This window comes from Lipophrys pholis (assembly GCF_963383615.2).
Source record: "Lipophrys pholis genome assembly, chromosome: 10".
NCBI lineage: Eukaryota > Metazoa > Chordata > Actinopteri > Blenniiformes > Blenniidae > Lipophrys > Lipophrys pholis.
The window spans coordinates 10,879,528-10,904,833 of record NC_137640.1 but is presented as its reverse complement, the minus strand read 5'-3'; the positions used below and the strand labels follow the sequence as shown (position 1 = coordinate 10,904,833).

Here is a 25,306-nt window from a genome sequence, read left to right as displayed (position 1 = left end):
AATGTATTAATATCCAGGAATAATACTATGGAAACTGAGCTGAACATGGACTTGGATACTATTATGTTTCCCTTCTTTTTTAACAGTAGGACTACGATCCAACAGAAAAGTCATCAACACCAATAAACATCAACTTCAAACAGTTAAAGAGTACAAAATGTTTTAAATATATTAAATGTTCTATTAGCAACAGCCTTGCTGTTGAGGAAATGTTAGCAAGATTTGACAGAGAAGCAGTACGTTCTACTACTGTGTACAAAATAATGAAGCCGCTGCTACGTGACATCTGGTTCGCCTACAACTGCTACAATGTGTTAGATGATGGATATCAGTTATTTCCTTACTGAACTCAAACCTAACAATCAGAGATGAGATGAGACACATTGCGTATTTTGTATTTATGCTGTTAAATGTGACAAGCAGATGGACAGACGCAAACGTACACAGTTCATATCAGGAAATCAAACACCTGTTCCCAGTTGGTTGACTAGTTTCTTTTGGGGTCTGGTCATATATTGACATATAGTTGGGCGGCTGTGGCTTTGTTGGTAGAGCAGGTCCTCTCTAAATTGGAAGGTTGCAGGTTTGATTTCCTATCTGTTCACATATCTAAGTGTCCTTGAGCAACACACCGAACCCCAAACTGCTCTCAATGGATGGATTTGACTGCCTGGCGTGGCAGCCGACTCCATTGGTGTGTGGATGTGTGTGTTTGTGTGTGTGAATTGGTGAATGTGATTAACAATGTAAAGCGCTTTGGGGATCGCTCAAGCAGTGGAAAAGAACTACGTAAGTGAAATCCATGAACCATATTTAGACATAACATTTAAATCATTGTCTTCCCGTCAATAGAGATTTCTATCTCATCTGTACAGTTGAAAAGAGAGTCGGTAGCTCTTATCCAGTTTTCTCAGTTTATCCCAAGCAATAACAGTGGGGTTAAATGTGTAGTAGGGGCCTGAGTAAATTTAAACCTTATGTATATTCTGGTAATATGCTCACTTTGAGCCTACACCAGAGAGATTGGTGAAAAACCATCGCGTGGAGTAAAAAGAAAAAAGAATTAAAATTTTTTTTTTTAAATCTGAAACGTACATGACATATATTACTTTTACATGTATAATATTCCCTAAACTTATTTGGAAAGAGCAAGTTCAGAGATTAAATGTACAGATGGTCCAAAAATGACCTCATTTGGGAATTATATTAAACTGTCACATTGCCTTTGCCAAGTACCACCCAAAAAAACAAAGCATAATCTTCTTAACTGGTTTTGAATGGCAGATCCTCAATGACAATGTGAAATGTTTGTAATACTATAATAAATTCACGTCTGCAAATTTGTAAGGCTAAATATACAACACTGAGTATAAAAACAAGGCAGGCATCAGTGTGTGATCTTTCCCATAGGTTCATCATGAACCATGGGTTGTGAACGTCCCTCAAAAATCTGCCCAAAAAAATACTGAAGACAACATCTAAATCTATTCCACAGTCACTTTGCCTTTGATCAGCAGTTATACCAACCAGGAATGTTATTTTACCAAAACCGATGCGCTACTTGTTGTTTACAAGCTTGTTTCTTTTCTTTGTCTACTTGGAACAGCAACCAAATAACACTTCTTCATATGCAGTTGTCACACACACACACACACACACAAACACACACACGCACACGAACACACACGCACACACAGGTGTGTCTTCAAATTGTAGTAAAGTTCTATCTTTGAATGCCATTAGAAACTGCAAAAAATAACTTAAAAATAAGTATACTAATTCTACAAATGTTACAAGCCTCAGCAACTGTACATGTGACAGAAGGATGGAATGATAAACATGGAAATAGTCATCACAGCAGGGCCGATGCTACTGTGAGGAATCAGCAGAGCCGTCTTAGTTTCCAGGCAGAGTTCATGCTCAGGGAGCTAAGAGGGGAGCATGGGCAGGAAATGAGTTGATGGGTGTCTTCGTCGAGCCTTGTGTCCTCGCCGTGGTTTCCCACGTCCATTCAACGAAACAAACATCTGCCTGCCTCCATGTTTCCATCGAAGTGATGCGTACGTGTTGTAGCCATTTTCTTCAATGCGCTCTTTAAATTTGCAGCTTGGGTTGTACTTCACCTGCAGTCAAAGGAAGGAAGACAAGACCTTGAAGAAGGTTATAACAGAGAAGTCAGTAGCTGACATCTGCTTGTGGTTCCTGTTGTGCTAAACCAGACGGTCTCTGCTGTTGTCATTGTGCAGTTAGTGCACAAAAGTGTATATCTGGTGTTGCAGTAAAAGATTTCAGAGGTGGGTTTTTTTCACCATTTTTCCATTGAGGTTTTTGAAAGTCCAATTCAAAAAGTTGGTTGATTTAATTTAAGTTTGACCCTCTCAAAAAACCTTTTTTTCTCTCTATAAAATGCAATGATATTGCTGTTGCTATATGTTCCATGCAAAAAAACTTCAGATAATTGAGATGAATAAGACAGCCATGTTTTTATCTTAAAACTTTTTTAAACTTATCCTAGGTTTGTGGGATATCCTTAGAAATAATGACCTTGTGGAAGACATTTCTATTTGATTAATAGAGCTGGCAGAGATGACCTTGCGAGGGAAAGATGACTTACAAAGTGTGTGATATTGTTTAATTTGGGTAAATGGCGCGTAAATGTTCTCAAAACCGTCAGAATAAAACAATATTTGAAAATAAAGCACAGACTTGCAGAGCACAATGCCATTTTTCCACAGTTGGATGCTGCTTCATATCAGTCCTGAAAGATTTGGTCTTGACAAGAAGTTCTACTGCTTTATTCAACAGATTGTTATCATAGTGCTATTACGAACACTGTGATAGGATCAGAATACTGTTTAACTGTTGTGATTGACCTGCCCTCCTTTTGAAACTAAGTTTTAGAGTTTTGCAGACACTTGGGTATTTCTTTGTCTGAATGTCTGTGTTGTCCAAGGCACTTGTCTTATCCGTGTCTGCTAAATGTTTACTTGTCCCTGACTTCTCTTCGTTTGAGACGTTAGTACACGAGCTAGACACTACACACCTCCGGCCTGATGAGTGTCTGTCTTAACAAAGAGAGGTGATTACATGTGAAAGCTTGCTGTGTGAAACAACAATTGGCAGATGGCACGCAAAGACTTAAATGAGCACAGCTGGCTCTTTGTCATTGCTGGTTGGGTTTCTTGTCTGTGTTATCTATTTTGACAGTGGAACAAGCCAGCTCAGGCTGCAGGTATCGTCAGCCATGGCCCAGGTGTAGAACCATGATTGATAGCAATTCTTTGCCCTCTCTCTGGACTTTCAAGCAGAAGATTCCAGAGGTTTCCGTTCACTCCAACTAAATCAAACATGTTTGGTTTTGCACTCGTAAGGGACTCCTATACTTATATACCTCCCCAAGGCCTCAGTAACCTCTTCCCTCCCCTTTCCAGCTCCCAAGGTCTTGACCTGTAGGAACAATGTTGCCAAGTTGTATACTCACTGATCCAAAGAGCGTGCCTTTCTTGGACATAGCTAAGTACAGCCCGGTGCTGACAGATTTGATGGCAACAACTCCCACACTGACAGATCGGATTTCCATCAGGCCTGGAAAACAGAATAGGTAACAAGAGTCTGGGTTAGAAACATTCAGCTTTGTATGTTTTCCCATCAAATGCCACTTTATCATTAGCAATTAGGGCACCAGACAGCCATATGCCCTGAAAAGAGAGAGCTCAAATCAAGTGATAGAAATGCAATGGACACAGGATATGTAAATTGACCTGAAAGAGTTTTCTTTGTGAGAAGTGCAACTCTGAGTATTTCTAACAGATAAGTGATCAAAAAGAAAATGAGCATAATGAATATTATTTTGTCATTTTGCATTATTAAAAACTAAACTATTCTCCCCTTGTGTCAGATCATGCTCTTAAGTACATACATTTACAGTGTAATCCTTGCCACATGCATCCATAAAAGCCTCCGGCCTCCCTGCATCCTGATGATACTCACAGTGATGTTTACTGAGCGACACAAAACCTGTCTGCGAGCCACTTAAGCAGCCTCTCCAGCTCACTTCACCTCATGAAAACTCTGGCAAGCTTGTGGGATAATTGTTTCCTCTGGGCGCTGATTACAAACAAGTCCCATGTGGCTCTGTCCTGACCTGTTATTTGTCCACACACAAAAATAAAGGCATATATCCACATTGGTAGCTATGAGAGCAGGATGTTTTGGAGATGCCCTGAAGGTTTACCACAGGGTCCTGAATAGGAGCTAATTGTTGGAGATGAAGCTCTCTTTTGGATCCATTTCTTGTTTTGTGCCCGGATTTACCCACTTAAGCCTTTGAAAGCACCTTGATGTGGCTGCCTATCTGATCAGGTCGTGAAAACCAGTTATAACCTCAACGTCAGGTCTATGCAGAGAAAACGTACACACTTGTTAAAAGGCCTAACCACTGCTGTATATCTGCAAAGGAGGACCGATAACCTTGGACACATGCCGTAAACACAACACCAGATCAAGGTGGTGAAGGACAAGGTGACTGACCCAAAGCTGGAAGGAAATGAGTGATGATGAGGAGTCATAAATGCAGCAGTGGGGCATCAGCCTTCTGACTGACCAGCCCCCAACTGCTTTGGTACAGCTACAAATCTTGTACAGGGCAGTGACTGAACTGAATTCCTAAAGAATTTGGCAGGTTAAACTCATCCAGCAATGAAAAATAAATACTCAAGCCAGGGATTTTGCAGGTGCTACTCCCCCTCTTCCAGTGGAGTATGTTTTTATTGCCTGTTTATTTGTGCAAGTCCAGATTATGTTTGGAAAGAACAGTAAAGCTGAATTTGGTACAAATGCCAAACCTAATATGTTTTTTGATTTAATATAGAGTCTTTATTGCTGCTTTTCTAAACAGGTTCACATTTATTCAAGTGCATCTTGAGACTTTCAAGTCTTCCAAATTATTCTCAAAAAAGTTTGCATTTTTAGATCTGGATCCCCATTTAGCAGATTTTTTATTATAATTTTTTTTTGTTCACTTCAGAATTGTTGAGAAGAATTGCGTGGGCTTCGGTGCAAAAGAAATCTGGTAAACCCTCATTAACTGTAACAGCAAACAACTGTGAGACAATCACAATTTGTCAATTAAAGTGGGGAAAACCAATGTTTCTTGTAAGATGTTTTGTTGACCAATCCATTTTCAGCTTTTTGTAAAGACGCCTTACGTGCTAATAAATACAGACTGTTGTGTGTCACCTTGAATTAATGTCGCTAATATTGTTTTCCTTCCTCATACTTAGATGTGTGTCTTGAAAAAGTTTTGGTCTGTTATAAATTTTGTGCTAAGACAATATTTGTTAGGGAAATGGATTTGCAGAAGGAGACAAAGAACCAAAAAGAATAAATAAGGTGGAGCTGGCACTTGATTTATTGATAGGAATAATGATAATAACAATAATAATAATAATAATAATAATAATAATAATGATGATGATGATGATGATGCAATTTATTTGTATTGCACTTTAAATGAGCAAATGTCAAAGTGCTAAAAACAAAATATAGGCATAACACCTACTGCTCTTTTATTCATCAACATCATTTTATTTTGGCTAAACTTCACATTATGTCAAAAGCTTTGTATTTGATTCTTTATGTGTTACATTTGTATAATACTAATAAAATCTGGACAAGGCCAAGATGCGCATAAAAGTTATTCTACTTAGGGTTAATTAAGTATCCAATACCAGCCATTTGTATCTATCTATCTATCTATCTATCTATCTATCTATCTATCTATCTATCTATCTATCTATCTATCTATCTATCTGTCTGTCTGTCTGTCTGTCTGTCTGTCTGTCTGTCTGTCTGTCTGTCTGTCGGTCGGTCGGTCGGTCGGTCGGTCGGTCGGTCGGTCGGTCGGTCGGTCGGTCGGTCGGTCGGTCGGTCTGTCTGTCTGTCTGTCTGTCTGTCTGTCTGTCTGTCTGTCTATCTAATTTCATGTAGATTTTGCTGCTTCTCTCCACACAACGCCTGCTAATTATATTAGACTGCCCGTACATGTTTCAAAGAAAACATCTGATGGTCCCTTCAAACTTGAAAAGCCAATACACATCTGCTTCCCCAATCACTAAGCACACAAGTCAAAATCTTTTATTTCCAGCCCTGAGCATCACTAGTCGTGCTTACCAAGTGAGGTCATTTACTTCAGGCAATGACATAAAGAAGTGCAAAGAGCAGAAAGAAGGACAGGAAAGAAGGGTTAAGGTAAACAAACACAAACTCCTGTTGAGTGTCTTTCTTCTCTGATAGGAACGTGTAAATGAAGCCCCTCTCTGTGCTCGCACACAGCTGCAGGGGCCGAGGGAATTCCTCAGTCGGGTCTGTCCAGGTATCAACCCAGCTGCACCCTCATCATTCCTGTGTCGCCTCTGATCCTCCAAGGAAACATTAACACTTTGATGGCAGCCTCCTCTTTATGAGCTGTGTTTACAAACACCGGGTGTGCTATATGGTGGCACCTAGAGCGTGCAAGGGACTCATAAGCAATTAGCCGAGGCTCGGCTGGTGATTGGGGCACTGCAAGGGTTTATGGGGGATTAGTCCAGGCCAATGAAAACCGTTGGTGCCTGAAAGTGGTGCCAGCAGTAATTGCCTTTAGTTGGTGGTTTGAGTTCCAGGCACAGTAGGTGTGATGGAAGCATGTTTGGGTGTGAATAGTCACATTTGCTTTATTTGAACTTCACCAATGGTTCAAAAAAACATATTATCATCATATTATCATAGACATGATCAAAAGGTTTAGTATGGTAATGTGGTTTAACTAGGAATGCTGATTTATTTTTATATTACTTTGACATTACTGTTGCGGCAGGCTTCTACTTTTCATTTTGTAAGGCATTATTTTTTCTCACACAGTAAAAGCTGTCCTATCTAGATGCAGGTTTTCCGTGCTCAAGCTTTCATTCATACCTGTTGATGTCACAGTCAGCAGACACAAAAGATCTGAGGACATGAAAATGGGGATTTCACATTGTCTAAGAGAATCACTTTGGCTGTGGACGCTTGACCACACATCTATAAAGACCAGTTAGATCCATATAACTCACAGTCGCCCCTTTGAAAAGTCACTCCATTGTGCTCAAAGCCTGAGAAATCAGAGTGAGGTATTCCAAGCTATTAGAGGGTTTTTCTAGCTGTTGAAATCCAAAGGTCACTTTACTGGGGGGCTCAACATTCACAGAAAGAGACTGTAACGCTGATATACTTTTACACAACCCTGCACAACACACATTTGCTCCTGGCGTTGATCAATTATTTATTCTTCAAATGTGTTTAAAAGCTGAACTTATTATATAGTTAAACTTAATTTAGAGAATTCGGTGCCATTTCTTTGATGAATTTGTACAATTTGAAACTATCCAAATCTGGATAATCAAGAAACCAACTTAAAGGCTTGGGTCATCAAAATACCCCACTTTTACATAGTGTGTGCTACTTTTTCTTCTCTTTATTGAGCCATATGTTAAAACACATCCAATGTACAAGACATCCACGTTGTCTGCACAAACATCCAAGATGATTTCTCTGAATAAATCATTGTAATATGAACACATTATTTGAGAAGACAAGAAAGAAAGAAAATACCTTCAAAATTTCTCCTAATTTCATTCAAGAAATGTTTCAGATGTTGTGAATAATATCACAGTTAGAGAGGACACACAGGGAAACAATAAAGACAAATTAGCTCTTTGTTACTGGGCTGCACTGGGAACTGAAGGTCACTTCTTTACCTCGTTCTGCTGAGCAAGTATCAACCGATGGCCCCATTGAGCTCATGAAAAAGGCACTTTTGGCTTCCCACTTGCAATTGGCAAGATCTCTTAACCTTTGACATGTTTTGGCTGGGACTGTCAATAAGCTCAAGCTGCCATTACAAGCAAATCCTGCACTATACATGTCTAGTCAACTGTGGACTTGCCATTTATTTCTTCTCTATGGGATTTTTAAAAGCATAGAAAAAGTCTTTTACCCCGTCTCTTTTTTACTCTTTCCTTTCTTCCCGTCCCCCATTTTTTGGACGTTAGCCCATCGTCAGATCATTCAAGCCTTTTCTGACCTTGGAAAGAAAAAGACAGAAAGGAAAGAGAGAGACACTCTCACAGGGTTCCCTTTTGTCCAACTCATGGTATGGGAGAGTAGAAAGAAGGGAGGGAGGGAGTACAGGCGGAAGGTGCTGGTTATAAGATGGTGGCTTCAGTGGTGGGGGTGGGAGAGCACCCACCCTCCCCACCCAACAAGCCTTTGTTACTCACCTGAGAGGTGAAGAACTAGACAAGATCTTATTAATGACTGAAGGTTTTGAATAGGGCGCAGCAAACTGTGGCAAAATAGTTCCTTCCATCACAAATTTCAAGCAAAAAAAGGAGTTGAAAGACGGCGCAATAAGAATGAGAAAAAGAGACTTTGCTGCTCCTTTCCTCCTGTCTTCTTTTTGTTCCTTTTCCCAGGTCTTTAATTTCTTGGGTTGCCCCCTTGAGCAGCCCTCCATGGCTCAGTGCTCGACCAGAGCAGAGCCTGGGAATCTTGGAGTTCCCGCTGTGCTCCTGCTCTTGATTGACATACCTTTTCAATTATTTCACAGTTTGCTTGCTTTTTAAATGAAGAGGGCCCTGTTGTTTTTTTTCCTTCTGCCCTCCTTTTCAAAACACAAGCTTTTCATGTCGGGTTTGGGCTGCCAGGCCTAATGGCTGTGACCAGCACCTTTGATCTGCCATGACCCCCTCGAAGGGTCTGGTACTGGGTGAAGCAGCCGCCTGTGTGTATCGGCGCAGACAAAGGCTGCATCACTCACTACTTCTTTAAACACCTTGAGAGATTACCATGAGAACAGGCTCCCAAGTGGAGGCCTTCACAGGTGCTGTGATACGGAAACATGCATGTTAAATCTTGAATGTACAGTAAAATACTGCAGTGATGGAGATTCAAAAGATCGGGCTAGTTTTAGTTTTTGTGTCAGAGGTGAATGTATTTCGCCTACACATTCCTTTTGGCCACCAAATCAGAGTTCTAATCATTATAGCAGAGGTATCTATGTGGTGTGATCACATTTTATTTGTGTTCTAACGACACCAGAACTGCACTTCAGTTTTCCGGAACCAAATTAATAAATTAAGTGTTAGTTGATTGTGCAGTACCCACGATTCATTTTAGAAGAGATATAGCAGATGAATATTATGTGTATTACAAGCATTTATCAGCGTGTTTTTGGTAACTTAGAGCAGGTGGGACTGCTACAGCCCTCACGAGGCCTTCTTGCTCAGTCTCACATAAAAGTTTCAATCATTTTTCAACTGATCTATTGAGCGTAACACAATAAATGCCAATGGATGGTTGAAAAGTATATGCAGTCATCTCTATTAGAGCTAAATACCATGCTCTTATTAAGATAAGATGCCACAGAAACTGAATTATTAAATAAACATTTGCATGGTAGTTTGACGCATATGAGCTTGAGCTAGGAATTTATGGTGTGTTGTAAATAAGAGGTGCCGCCTTTGTTGCTTAACAACTGCTTTATTATCTTTAGGGAGGCTTTTGTTTTTGGTTTTAGGTTTTTGCTTTCTCTTATCTCTTGATAGCTAAATACATGAAAAACTCTTTCTGTTGTTTTTTTCTTCTTCCTTTTTTTTAAAATGTTACTCAAAAAAATGCAATCTGTACAGGTAGTCTAGGAAACACAAACAATGACACACTGTCATTTATTGAACTATAAAACATAATCATGTGATCAATTTGAAGAAAAGGTCAACGTCCATTTCCTGACAATATTCTGAAATATAAATCCCAGCATGTGCTGACTGATCAAGTCCACTGAAACAACTGTGTCAGCACAATAATCTACAAAGTGACTGGGGCCACAAGATAATCAGTACCTCACCTGAAAGAGAAGTTCCAAAACATTCTCCTGTCAAATGCGGCTGATTTTATGTTCAACCTAAAGGCCCAAAATATTTTGCACGCCGTAATTATGTTACACTGAAACCCTTTGCCTGTCTTACTGTACATATTCAGTGGAATCAATATCAAGGAAGCAAGCAATCCCTTTCCAAATACTTCTTATCGATTAGTAGCTGACGTATTGAGGAATGCCTCACCCCGAGGCTCGTATATACAGCGAGTCTGATATTGCTACTGTGTGGTGCATAATTCTGCTGCAGTCATGATCTCATTGCAATATGAGTGGCTGGAATGAAAACTGATATTTAGTATGACCTGCGGATTACGACAGTGCTGCTGAGATGGAAAAATATATTTTGCAGTGCACAAAGTATGCGTGACTCATATAGGTTGCACTTTTTCTGTAATTGTTTATTCAATTTCCTGGAAAATGATATTTGAAATCATTTTAAGGTTTCTTTACAACATGCTGTAAAGTCATTGTGACAGCTTAATGCGATCCTCTCCAACAACATAAACCTGTAACTAAGACAGCTTCCTGTGTTAGCAAAACTTTGTTAAGCAATTTGTCCTGCAGCTCAAATGTTTACTCTTTGTATCCTGATGAGAGTCCACACAATATAAATTGAGTCATAATGTCTGTATCAGGATGTAACTCTAAATTTATGATCCCACAGACTGTAGGGCTACTTTACCTCATTTCCTATCTTACATTGGGCGTGAACACAAGACAGACCAGACAGACAATATCAGCTAGTCCTTAAACCATGACATAAACCATGACATTAGAAGATAATATAGAAAACTTGCTTGTTTGACTATAATCTATAAGGCCAACTTTAATGTCTGGGTTAAATCTACAAGGGGTATCATCATCATCGTCGTCATCCCTGTACGCCTGTGTGGATGATGATTGGACGGACCCTGGTTTCTGTCTCCTGCCGTCATACACAGCTATTTCGTCTGACCTTTGCAAAGATGGCTGGCAGATGAGACATTGCAAAACTAAAGTAATTACAGTCACCCGTGCGCTTCTTAACGCACATCTCAAAATGTCAAAGGTGGATCAAATTAACTGATCCACGACAAACCAAGTCAGAATTCAATCTACTGGTATCTGTTATAATCATAAGTAAATACAGGCTTTATATTGATGATAATATTCAAACTTCAACCAACCAACATCACGGAAACAAACAACAAATAAAAGTGTTGGTTTCCCTCTCAGAGGGCCATAGTGACCACAATTTATAGCTAAAAAGAAATAAAGAAACAGCAGACTGAACAGTTACTAACCAGCTTCTGAGATGCACAGTGATATGACATTAGAAAGTATATATATCCTGTTGTAAAGTCTATATCTGTTATCCAAGCTATTGTTTCTTTTCTATATAAGCAAATGTGACCTACTGCAGACATTTGTACAATGGACATATTTGTCATTTGCTCAAATTGTATGGAAGAAAAAGGATTAAAAATAGCTCCAAGAAAAAATAAAATAAAATATGCAACCTTTATGACCAAAATACAGATTTTTGTGACTTTCCACCAAATCTATTTTAGCCGCAAAACACATTTAAACTTTAAAGTGAGGCTAACACAGCGCTTCAAATTTCATATCTAGTTTTGATACATGAACATAAAGTTTAACTAATATTGCTTGTATGAAGTTTCAATTACAATATCGGATAAAATCTAGAAGACGAAGGAGAAGAAGAAGAAGAAGAAGAAGAAGAAGAAGAAGAAGGAGAGGAAGAAGAAGACCATCAGCAGGCGATGCTAGCGCACATAAGATGGCATCACCTCGATGAGTCTCTCACTGGTGCAAGGTAAAAACAACTTGTGCTTATCCCCCGCTGCCCACAGGCAGGACCAAAAACATCACAGAAGCAATTTGCACATACACATCCTCTGCAAGGAATGGTGTTTTCTTTTCTTCTATATGAACAGAATGAATGAAAGATATGAGAACCCTCCTAATGCATTTGTTTTATGTTTTATTCTTTTGTTGTAAACTTTATATAACAAGAGATGGTATTCAGTTTTACAGTCTGTTCAACATAACAAAAAAAAAAAAGCTTGTCTCATACATGTCTGACCTTTTGTTACTTTTTTTCCTGTTGTACTGAAGCTGTACTGAACATGACCCCCACACCCAGGAGTGTACCGAACCATAGCTTGTGTGTACCGTTAGACTCCCAGTTTCCACCATCTTTTTCAGCAGTTTTACTCATTTTTTTCTTTTTAAAGTAGTTTTATGTGTTTTTTCCCCCCATTGTTAAAGATTTTTGTTGTTGTTTTTTTTTTTTTTTTTTTTTTACAGCTGTTTTAGCAGAGGTTTTCCCCATATGTTGTGGTTTTCGCTATGTTCTCCAATTTTAGCCATTGTGCCTTTTATTAAAGCACTTTTTAGCCAAGGGGTAAAAGTCCTTTTAAAAGTGACTATATGTGTAAATAAATTGAAAACAAGATAAGAATGTTTATGTAGGTATAATTTAAGGTTCACATTAATGATAGGTTAATGAATTCATGTTTCTATATCTCAAGTAATACCATATCTTGCTCACTCAGTTTACACTTCTGCTATAGTTTGTACCATTAGATTACTGTATCTGATATAAAATGTTTGTGGGGGAATAATGAAGCCATGTTCTGGTTATGAAATAAAAATTGAGTTTACATACTGAAATTATTTAAAGATGTTTTTACTGTCATTATTGGTTGTTTATTTTCACAAAGATTAGGTTTCCAGATTGTGGTAAAAATTAAGACTTTACTCAGGATTAAAAAAACCAAAAAAAAAAACCTGTGTGAACGCCTTTCTGCAATGTTTCATGTTCACACCAACGAAATGATGACATTTGTTTTTGTTTGAATAAGTGTGATCAGGCACAAAATATAAATGACGCAATGTCCTCAATCACTCAACGGACCAAGCAGTTCTGGACAGCAATAGAACATTTCTATTCTTTTTAATAGGGGCTGTGACTGGAAGTCTGACTGCATTACTGTTCCAGTAAAGGATATATGTGCGTGTGTGTGTGTCCTGTGATGGACTGGTAGTTGTCCAGACTGCACCATGACACTTTGTCCAATTTCAGCAGAGATAGGCTTCTGTTCCCTGCAACCTTCTAAAATTCTATCAAATATTCAGCTCATATTTCATGTCTTGTATTCTTGTAGTCTCGCATCTTTGATCCTGTGTTCCACTGTCATGTCTGCCTTACGTGTTGGGTCTCACTCTGCCTGGTCATCCCATCTTAACATTAGCACTCCCTCTCTCCGCAGTGGTCTATACACATGCATTATACCTATAAACTCTCATGGGAGTGAGATGATTTATTCTGTGCAATAAGATTTGTCTGCTTAAATGAAGGGAAGAGTGAAGCACCACTTTATGCACACATATAAAAAAGAAAGTCTGAGACATACAAACGTGTACACAGACTGCAATGCAAATATCTGTGAATGTATCCAACTTTTTGTTTTTTTGGAAGAAGCAAAGTTGGAGAGTACAAAAAAAAGTATCAGACAGTAAATAAACTGCCCATCCTTCAGTAGGATCATCTACTACATATTAGTCGAAGCAGCACGTTCACATACACACCCACGGTGAGTGACTTGACCCTGTCATCTGATTCTGCTGATGAAATTAGCCCAGACTGTCTGGGAGTCTGAACACTGTTTCTTTTGCCTAATTTAGCTCAGAATCCCTGCACGTTTACAAATTCTTCAGAAAGACTTATGTTGGCTTTGAGCAAGCAAAATAAAAGTATAGCATTATAATAGGGTTACCTTTGCTCACACTTGAACTCTGACAGATCCAAACATTGCTGTCACTGATGTAAGCACGCCGCACGAATTGTGTACGTGTGTGCTGTTGTTTAAATGTGACTGTATACACTTGCTCCTATAACTAACCTGAGGAAATATAGGACACATCAGAGGGTTTGTGTGAGTGTTTCTGTTTTTAAATAAACTCTCACAAATGATTGGCGAGCTCATTTTCAATCCAACAGTAACATTTCTCTATTGTTTGTGGGCTGAAAACATCATACAATTTTTATTTTTCTATTGTATTTACTGGTGGTTGAGTGGAAATACAGTTGAATTATGAAGATTCTTCTGTTGGAGGTGAACCTCTACAAAGGTACACTTTAAAGCTATTGTGCATTGGTGTCATGAGACGGTAGCAAACTGGCCCACTGTGTGGCATATTGGGAATTTCTGAAAACAATCTTCAATTTTTTTTAGAAAAACTACATTTTACAGTGACTGAATGCATTTTGTGGATCATTCAAAATAAAATGGTTGGTTTTGCAATGATATATTTATAGGAATAACATTCAGTTACATCAGTAAAATTTTCACCACGCCATTATGTCAATCCCATATTTGTTTTTCCTGAATGCCCATGAGTGGGACTTCCTTGTAAATTGTGAGTGAAATCAAGAAGTAAAAAGTTCACATTTATAAATTTCATTTGCAGAACTTATCACTATCATCACGCAGTTCGAAGGCACTCTCTCAAAGTTGTGTGCACTCAGGTTTTCAGGCCATTCATCCTTCCTGCCAGACTAAGCCACTGAGGGAGGTGTAAAGTGGCGGCGATGTACTTCTCTACAAGCCAAGGCCTGGTTTTATTTTTTGAGCCTGTGAACAAGCCGCACGGTGGTGACCTGCTGAAAGCTGACTCTCGCCCTCCCTCGGCCCCAGCCCTGGCCGCAAGGGGTGACATTCTCTCACACACAATCCAGAGGCTGGTCCTCTTTCAGGACTCACACTCGGCCCAGTTACCCCCACCTTTTCATGCGGTGCTGCTGGGAGAAGTACTCCAGGGATTAGCCCAGCCAGGTCTTTCAAAGGCCATTAGAGCAAATTACAGGTATCCTGTTACCAGTTCGCTGGGACAGGCCAGGTGAGGGGCGCAGAGGCCAGGCAGGAGAGCAGGGGTCAGCTTGGGACAAAAAGACAGGGCCACCCTGGGCCCCACTCTAGCAGAGTGTCTCCCTGGCTTCACAAACTGGTAGACCTGCATCAATGAATGGCTCACTTGATGGGACCTCAGAGACATTGTCTCACTAACGTAACTTTAGCCTTTTTTCTTCATCCCCCCACCCCCCACCCCTACACTTCTCCCTTCCCCCCATTGCCGATTTTCTTGTTTTTCAGTTAATGTGGGCATGTCTTCAATCTGATAGGTGATCACACAAAACCACTATAAAACATGAGGAAAGTCAATTAAGTCAAGAATGAGGATATACCATAACGCCTCACAGGATGCTCACCTCAACTATGCTTTTGCGACTACAGACCATGCTTCCACATAAAGTCCTGCTCAGGGTTAAAACTAACTTCAAATTACATTATTTATTTCCACTTCAACCGAGGTATAACTTATAATGGCAAACACACAACAGATAATGTGTGGTCTGTCAATATATCACTGTGTTGCAGGCATCATGAGACTGATGCGACTGATAAAGTCATGGGGATGGCCACAGGGAGTTCCGCATCCTGCCATTTTCTCCAGACCCGACACACACACTCTCTCACCCACACACAGATGCCTCTTGGCCACTTGTATGGGCCACACTCAGGAATACACGCACGCACACACGCACGCACGCACGCACGCACACACACACACACACACACACACGCACACACACACACACAAACCCACACATGCCTCACCCTATCCCAACTGGTGGATGGCAATCTGATGGAGGAGCTGCGGAAGTATTTCATTAGACAATTACTGCTGGTAGATAAAACCCGCGTTCCCACAGTCCACAAGGCCAGGGGGTCAAATGTGACCAATTACCCTCCATCCCCTTGCAGGACAGATTAGTCTGTCTGATTTATCCCCAGACAGACTGACCCAATACTCTAGAGTCATCATCCACATCTGGATGTGTGTATGCATGAAAGTGTGGAAGTAGTTTTTATGTATGTCAGAACAGATTCACTGCTCATGAACACAGAACATATTGTCTCAGCAGCAACAGCAATACCAAATTGGCACAAAAGTATATTTTAATCTCAGTTTGAAAAGTGAAAAGTTGTAGCTGCATGGAAATCTCTTCCTACCACACACAGACTCCAGTGATAAGTGCACCTCCATGTCCTGTCAGCAAGCACCCTACAGTCATTACTCCACTGAACACAAACTTCCTTGACCATGCTGAGTTGTGATTGTGCGTAATGAAACATCAGTCAGTTCATTAGGGACCTCCAGGATGCTGAATCAGGCCCTCCTCTGATCATACCCCAAATTTACAAGGACAGCGGGGGCAGGGTAGCCAGAAAAAGTAACACTAGAGGACAACTTGAGGGAGCTGGGGAGTTCCTGGGGTAGAGACTTGCTTCTAATAAGGCTGGGGGATAGCAAAGGTGAAAAAGGTTAATGAAGCCCACAGTGTACAACCTGCCGGCTTGTCTGTGCCTGTGTGGTACTGAGGGGCCACAATATTACCAACCAAATTGTGTCCTCTCTAATCAAGGAGGGAGAACAGGGAGGGCAAACTGCCTTCAAATCATGCATCACATCCGTAACAAGCGTACGACAAGCTAACAAGGTCTTCACAGGTAGTTGTGACCACGTCAGCCCACCAAAAGCTTTGTGACTCACGGCTTCTGCATGTTCCAGCTCTATGGTACACCCCGAGAAGCAACAGAGGTGGAAGAATCCACATTAAACCGTGCTCATCCCCGGTGCCACTAAAACATTACAAGCGGGTGATAGTATGGAATTGTTTACAATTCCATACTAGAACTAGAACTTTATACAAACCTTTAAGAGTTGTGTATCTGAACCAAAATAATAATAATAATAATAATAATAATAATAATAATAATAATAATAATAATAATAACAATAATAATAATAACAATAATAATAATAATAATAATAATAATAATAATAATAATAATAATAATAATAATAATAATAATAATAATAATAATAATGCATTGGTTTTATATAGCGCTTTTCAGGACACTCAAAGACTCTTTACATATGCCTAATGCTAAAGTTGCATGTCGAAGGGTAGCTTTACACTTCAATGTATTGCATAAAAAAACAACAACACATAAGCAACAAACAATCCACAGATGTGGGAAACTACATACAAAATAGTCTTTTTGCATATCTCTATAACAGCTGTCATCACAGCAAGTCATAGCAACTTGCACTGTAGACTTGATTAGTTTCTTTTTCCCGGCATTACTATCTATATCTCTCATTCGCAAAGCCAAGACTCAAATCCTTGTGCCACCACGGGCATAGCTGTCCAATATTTTAGTTACACCAGGATTACACACAGTTTAATCCAATAAATATTTTTGTCTGGTTAACTTTTAGTTGAATATTAATCTGCCTTTTTTTTTTACATCTGTCGACTCATCAAACCTTTCCAGGACATGTCCGCGGCAATTTTTTTAGTTTTTTACCTTTTGAAACTAAGCATGTTTTCTGGGCTTCCACTCTAAAATTGTAAACCTGAAATGAATAAGCCTGTTACTCTGCAACTACAAGGTCTATTTGATTAATCAAATGTTTCAGAGCTCTAGCGTTCAACATTTGACAAGTCGGTTTAAAAAATGATGCTGGATATGATTATTTGGTAATACATTTGGCTGGGGTTTCAATTATAACAATGAATAGATGAATTAGGAATAATAATAATAATAAAAAATAACAAAATAATAATAATAATTATAGTCCTTTTTATTTATATTCACTTCCCGTTCACCTGGTGATTATTCCTTTTGTATAGAATATACCTCCAAAGTCAATTAACCTGACAAAATACTTGTGGTGAATTGTAAAACAGGCAATATATGGATAGTAAGAAACAACAATCAGTGACAGGGCTCTGATTCTGATTCAGTCTAAAATACATTTGACATGGATTAAGTTTTTTCCCATCTGCTTGTATATCTGTGCACAATAAATATATCATTTTTAATTGTTCTCAAAAACTTTACAGCAGACTTTAATAAATCCTGGTTTCAAAGCAACAAACCAAGTCTAATTCAGTTTGGAAGGAAGCAACTGACAACTTAAAGTGTGTGCCTGCGTGGCTCAGGTGTGCAGTGAGGTTCCAGTGACTGAGCACCAGGACACAGAATATTCTCTGTGGCCTCAGCATGCCCCATATTTACATTATTAAAATGAGATGGGCATAAAGGAGGTGACAGAAGGCACAAGGGTAAAATCAGGGCCCTGTCAAAGCTGTCACTTGCTCCAATGGCCAAAGGGCCCTGACCTCAATCCTATCCACTGCGGGGGAGGAGAGGGGGAAATGGAGACCAGCCGGACAGAGACGGTGATAGGTAGGAAGGGGTAGACACGCACAAAGAAAGACACAAGGTGAAGATAGTAGAATATTTCTTATACTATGAAAAGTTAGAACGAATAGGAACCACTTCACAATGAAGCACCTTTAATCCATACAAAGAGGCAGAGAAATCCAGATGTTTCAAATGCATATGAAAATGTACTTGTTCTCCTAGAATAGCACAAAAACTATGATCTGTTAGCCATAAGCTTTTCACCTTGACTCATCAAAGTGCAATACAACAAAAATAATTGAGAGTAAACATGTTGCCAGAGATTATGAAAACAAGAAGAAGCTCACAGCACGCATACAGGACTGCTCTGATCGTTGTGGACTGCACTGCCTCAGCTCAGGCCATACCACAGCCTTATGCCACCCTCTGTGTTCTAATGAGGAGCATGGCCTTACAGATGAGAAAAACACCAGCGTGCACACAGGCTTGCACATGCCTACATGCACGCAAATACACAAACGTGGACGTGCTTTAACCGAGTGTAAGACCAGGTCTGGTTCATATTAGCCATTAGGGAACGGAAACTCACATCTTTTTCAGTTTAGGGTTCACTTCATGCTCCCACAATGGCACAAGTATAAACACTGGCACATGCATTCTCGATGCACACGCACAGTTAAAGCACTCTGACATGATACTCACATCCTGCTCATGTTCGTTTAGTGGAATGGCCTCGGAGACCGAAAGCAGGTACGGGTGCAGGTACAGAGGACTCTGTATGGTCTCAACCTGTTGGTCTGCATGGACCTGCAGTTGCTGTTTTTATCTTATTTGCATCAAGTATTCTATGTCTACTTTCAGGAAACAACTTTGAAACACCAGTTATTCAGTCCAGAAAGAGACTTTTTGCCTCAGTCCTTTAAACACGTGAACCAAACTTTGCCTCAACATGATTTTTTTTTTCTACGTTAAATGTCATCCTTACAAATACCTCTGCATCTACAAATACTATTGATAAATTACAACTACAAAAAGAGACACTCAATAGCTAATGAAAGCTTAAAGAAAAAAAAAAGAAAAAAAAATCTCTGTGCATATTCAGGTTTGGTTCTCATAGTGAGCTATAAATAACATTCTGTACTTCTGAATTATGTTCACCTTAATTGTCCAATTGGTTTAATAGTTTCAACGAAGTTATCGTCTCATAAATTAAAAGAAATAGAAGGAAATAAAAGGAACAAAATCAACCCCACTTTGACTATAAGTTGGGCAATGTTGTAAATCCGCTTGTATGACACTTTGGCTAAAAACATTATATGTAAACGTGAGTGGATTGTGAAAAGCATTTTAATAAACATTTATGCTTTCCAGTTTCTCAACAACAACAGCAGCGATTGCCATGCAAATTGGATCAACATTACAGCGTGACCAAAGGACTGGCGCAGATTTGGAAGAGCCAGACAATCACTGAGATGTGTCTCAATGATTATGGTGGATTCCTGACTTTCCCTCTTTTCTACCATCAGGTTGACATTTTCCTTTTAGCGTGAAATGTCTCGACATCTGTGGGATGTATTACCGTGCCTTTTGGTTTGTTCACTTTAGTGATGCCATGAATGTCTATTTGATTTGAAAATAATAATTTAAGAAAAAAGAAAAACTCCAGTCTGCCTGGTTTTCTTCAAAGTTGTGTTTTTTAAGCGGAATACCATAACTGACATTTAAAGTACAACATCTACCTGAATGGGAAAAAAAACAACCCAAAAAAACATGGATCGAGTGTATTTCCATCTGTCTCACTCACAGCACATACCAGTACAGCCAGGTAGTCCCACAGTAAACCTGGGGTGTGAGAAGTCACACACATTATGACTTTATTGCCTAACAGCAGGTCAATATTTAGCTGCACAGATTTACTGTCAGGCTGTGGTTGATCTGCTTGTTTTTTTCTGAGTTTAAAGTCTAAAGAAAGTTCACAAAACCTCCATGTGCCCTTGTTGCTTATTGCATCATGGATAAAAGGGTGGGGATCTCAGGTTTTAAGTGATTACTCCCTGTAAGAAATATTTTACTGACTCTCACCTTTATGAGGTTAGAGGCATCTATTTTAATTTGATCAGGTACACTGTATTCCTACACCCAGTTTCACTGCAACTTGAACTGGATACATTTCCAACTCTTGCAGTTGAAGGCAGTCAAACATAGCTGCAATTAAGGATGCAAAAATGTTTTCTTTTACTCCCATCTGCAGCAAGGGCTCTCTTTCAAACATTATTTTTGGGCAAATGGCGCGACATCTTCCAAGACATGATGTCTGGCTCAGCTTAAGAACGGAGGTGAGAGGGTTTATTGAAACGGTCAAAGAAAACCCATTAATCTGTCTTGGCCTATCGAATGTTCAGGAACTGAGCTGATTATGTCTGTACACATGTGTGCATGTTTACGGTTCTAGATGTGAGTGGCAGCTGGTCCACTCTGAGTATTTCCTCAGGTGAAAAGATTTCCAGCATGTGTTGCTGCAGGAGTATTGGCTCGCTGTTCCCAGCTGATCTAATTAATACTTATTTGACACTTTTCACTGAAAAGCATGTTTAGTAATAAACACATTAGTGTGCTCTTATTGAAGATGAAGCCAGCCCCTTTACACTCACTTTAAGAAAACAATAACAATTAAAGAAATTATGAGAAATAAGAAAATTAATAGAATTATATCCTTTCCTTTTGGGTGAGGCAAATCAACATAAGAAAACTGAGACTTAAGTCCTGCTTGGGGACGCACTATTCCTATTGTGCTACTTCTACAATACTTTCTCAGATATTGATTTATTCAAACATTGCAATTAAAGTCTTTCTCTGTTTTTTTTTTTTGTTTTTACCAACATTCAGAATATCAAAGCAACCATCTTCTATCAATGACTTTAAGATCCAGGGAGCTGATTACTGGCACTGTGAAGTTTTCTCTTTTGTGCTCCCTTCCCACACAGGATGTCCAGAGCTGTGTGATGTTATAAAAGAATTGGCTGCCAGAGCAAAGTCAGACTCTATAAACCTGCTGATGAACTCTGTAAATCCCACAGAGGAGCCAGAGCCAGACTGGTAAACGTTGTTAGCTACTAATTGCTACATTTCTTGAGTCCTTTCAAGATATCGAACCTTGGTGGCAGAAACCAGGGATGCTCGCTAATTAGAGTGACACTGACACTCTTGTCCCGCAGTGTTCCCAGGACAGTGACACTGTGAGCATTTGTCAGAATGATCTAACCTGCATGCTCAACACATTGGGCTGTTTTAGTAAGCTTTTCAATAGCCAGAAGAGCTGAAAAAATCTGGAATTTCATCTCTTCTCTTACGTGCTTTGGCTATGAACTTACACACATCTTTATGGTATAGGACAGAGGATTGGTTGGGGGGGGTTTCTAAATTACCCTCTTGCTGGCACATCCAGATTGTCCACGAATCCCCTCTCAGTTGAGACAACCCAAACCCTAATGCCTAACGAGCAATGGGACACGCTCCAACACTCTTCTAGCCTTTAATTTCCACCTCAATACTGAGCAGAGCACGCCCCAGTCCTGCTCCGAGCCTCATTAACATGTGTATTCTCCCAATTCAAACACCAAAGCACTTCCTTCAGCCAGGTGCTTCCCTCTTTTGCCCCTACAGCCACAAGTGCCATGTGGACTCCAACAGAATTATTGGTGAGTCATGATGAGATTGATGGAAGGGTAGTTCAGAATAAATCACATCACACCTTATAAAATGCAGACACTGCACAACAGACATGTTGTAATGTCTGTTGCTTTGATATGTGAGTGCCACTGTCCCAAGAGTTCAGCGTGGAAAACCCATGAGCATATGATGAACAGATGATGACCGGTGGTATTCTAAGGGATCTGGTATAGTGTGCATACTTGGAAAATTGTCTGTGAGGAAAGTTTTCCTCTTAATACTGCATTATTTGTATTCACATAGAATAGTTCTTTGTTTGTTTTTTTAATAATAACCAATTTAATTCATTCTCAAAATGTTTTGTTCCCAAAAATATAAGATCTGAACAATCATTTATGTACAGCCACAGTTACTCCAAATCCAATTTTCTATGGCAGCAATAATTATATTCACAGGTGTCCCCATTGCCCTTTATTGTCTTCTTTATTTGCATCACTGCCTCAGCCAAACCTTTAGACGGATAAAGTCATCCGTCAGTAACACCTGTCCTGTCATTTATGATTTTCAGTCTCTCCATTCTGAGTGACAGTTTTCCCTGTCGACAACAAGTTTGCATAATTTCCACAACATATTTCAGTGGGGTGGAAGGTTTTCTTCCCATGGTTCCTTTCCAAGCCAAATACACTCACAAACCTGGAAAACTCTCCCATCAAACAGCAACATGTTGTACACCAAAGGAAATTTGGTAAATGCAACACACCCTGGCTGAGAGTGTGGTGCGACTGAAGAGGCAAAGTGAAGTTAGGCTAGTTGCAGTGATTCCTGCGATCATGCCAATGTCGAAGGCTGACCTTGTTTTCTAAAAGGGTGAAGCAGCTGGCACTACCTGGAAGCTGGACAAATGTGTTATGCCGTGAGTCACAAACACCCAAAGGTAATGGACCATCCTTTAAGATGGGATGAAAAAAAAACAAAAAAAAAAAACTTTTACATGGAACTAAATATATGTAGTGCACTTTGAATGCACCACAAAATGATTACACGGTTATAAGATGTAAAATAGGTGACTCCTGAAGTGATGTGAATGTTTGTGTAAATACCAAAGAGCGACAGACCGTTAATGGGGGAAGAACAGGGTGGCTGGATGGGTCAAACTCTAAGATAAGTTCTTTCTATGACTCGTAAAAGAAAAGTAAATGTATCTTCAGATTCATAAGTATGTGTGAATATGTTTATTCCAACTCAATAAGTCATTTTGGTGTCTAAACATAACTAAAAAATATTTATTATTATCATTACCATCGTATTCAGACAATATTACTATCCGCCTTTTTTGAGGCGAGGGCAGTGCATTCTTTGAAAACGGACATTTTTGTGTGACTGCTTTTACACCATCAATGGTTATTCTGAAAAGACACATAACTTAACCAGACATAATAGTGTAGTATATGATTACTGAAAGGTGTTTTTGTTGTAGTGTATTTAGCTGTAGCTTCTGTCATATTCAGAAAACTTACATGAACACAACAAGGTTGATTTGTTTACTGCTGCATAGTCGATTCAATGTTTGCATTGCATTTGGAATATTTTGTGCACCCATGCTTCTATGTTCCATGTTGTCCTATTCTGGAGACAGAAACTATTTCTCCATGCGGACGCAGACCAAAAAAACAAACCACTTGACCAAAGACCCATGGGTTTTTTGATGAGCACCATTGGTCCTACAGGGGGCGCTGCAAACTATTTTCTGTTGTGTGAAGAATCAGCAAAAATAAACAATTCTCAAGATGTGTTAGTGTAGTGTGGCAGGCCAAAGCAACCTGCGTAACATGAATGAGGAATAAACAAAAACGGGTTTGTGAAGAATAAAATAACAAGCGACTGTTATTTATTATTTTATTTTGACCTTATTGACCGTACATGGAGCATTGCACTCCACTTTCCCTGTTGGAATTGATCACGTACTGGTTGCTGGGCGTGCCTACACAGCTGTTGTGCTGTAACACTGTCTAATTAACGGGCTATGACCGATGACCCAGGACAGGATATGATGCGTACCTGCCTCTGGAGCTTTTGTAAACACTTGGGTGTGTTTTTCCCCTCGATCATTTTCGTGCTTTGGCATAGGTCAAAAGAAAAACATGCTGAAGCCTGTCGTTGCAGTGCCTTGGTGTGGTGTACTGTACTTTGCCCCTTTGTATGGCTATTTCAGCAGGTTATTTTTAGTAACTACTGTTATCAAGTGGTTTGTAATTATTGGTGAAACTATATTTAGATCAAGTAGCTACGCAGACCACACTAAGATTGTTTATCGTGATTTGTACTCAGATTAAGAAATACTTACCGGCCATTTACACTAAATGCTTGAGCTTACAACTTGCTTGATTTTGGTAACAAAATTGAGGAATGCACACCTGAAGCCTGAGTGTTTGTGTTTGCATGTGTGTTTGTGTGTGCAATGTTCTGCTTGGCGAGCACAAGAACGGACATTTTTCTTGGAGCGCTTACAAGATGTAACTGATACACACTCAGCCTTTTCACTCTGTGGCCACTGACAGTTTTGAGGTTCATTGCTCGGAAAAAAAAAAAAAAAGAGTTTAACCTCTTATCCGTTTCTTTAAATCAACGTTTGTGCAGTATTTTTACGATGTTGTGTTTGAAACCACATGAACTGAAAGCAAGATGCAACAAATTAGAAAATCTCTCATTTGCCATATGTGTGGTGCCTTTTTCCCTCAATCTCCTTGAAAGCTCTCTAATCCTTTAAACCATCCATCCCTCTCCCTCTCACCTCTTCTCTCAGCTGTTCCATGCCTCTGCTCCACTGGGATTGATACAATATTTTCCAACCTCAATTAGCAGCGAGTCTGTTGACTAATTCCATCTGTTTTTTCACCTGAGAGGGAGTCAGGAGTTGAGACTGGAAAAACTGAGTGTAGTGGAGGTGAGGGCCCTAGTCTGGGTGTAGCAGGCTGAGCTGTCGGGGCAATATACCTGTGTCAGAAGAGTGTAAGGGCAATACAGGGGACAGGCTGCCCGGGCAGGCTATGGACAGTCCTGGGAAAGACATAAGCAAGATATTACATGCACTTGCAGTGCTGTTTCCCCTGTGGCAATGTATGTCATTTTGTGCACAGGCCACTCAAGCTTTTAAAATGATATGCAACAATATTCTCTGAAACTAAGACAGAGTGAAAACAAATTTGTCCTTCTGCCTGTGAAAGGCTTTGTGCTGATGTTGCGATCTAGCATTTATGTCACTGCTTTTGTCATTAAATATGTACAACTGCCTATTTGTTCTGCCCCTCAATCTATAACATAGCCAACGTCTCCCAAGTCTGAGGCCGATTAAGAGCCTTCCGATGAATTGATAGTCTCTCACGGAAACAGAACATAC

General features: G+C 39.7%; 1 protein-coding gene across 1 annotated transcript in view; it reads right to left on the bottom strand.

Annotated features, from left to right (window-relative positions):
* Positions 1 to 1,928: 1,928 nt before the first annotated feature.
* The window catches only part of fgf22 (fibroblast growth factor 22), a gene marked incomplete at both ends in the record, with an annotated part of 25,378 nt that continues 2,000 nt past the window's right edge, over positions 1,929 to 25,306 (bottom strand). The window contains 2 exons of the mRNA XM_080474228.1: positions 1,929 to 2,123; positions 3,482 to 3,585. Of these exons, the coding sequence (XP_080330354.1) occupies positions 1,929 to 2,123; positions 3,482 to 3,585 (299 nt within the window). The remainder of the gene's footprint in view (positions 2,124 to 3,481; positions 3,586 to 25,306) is intronic.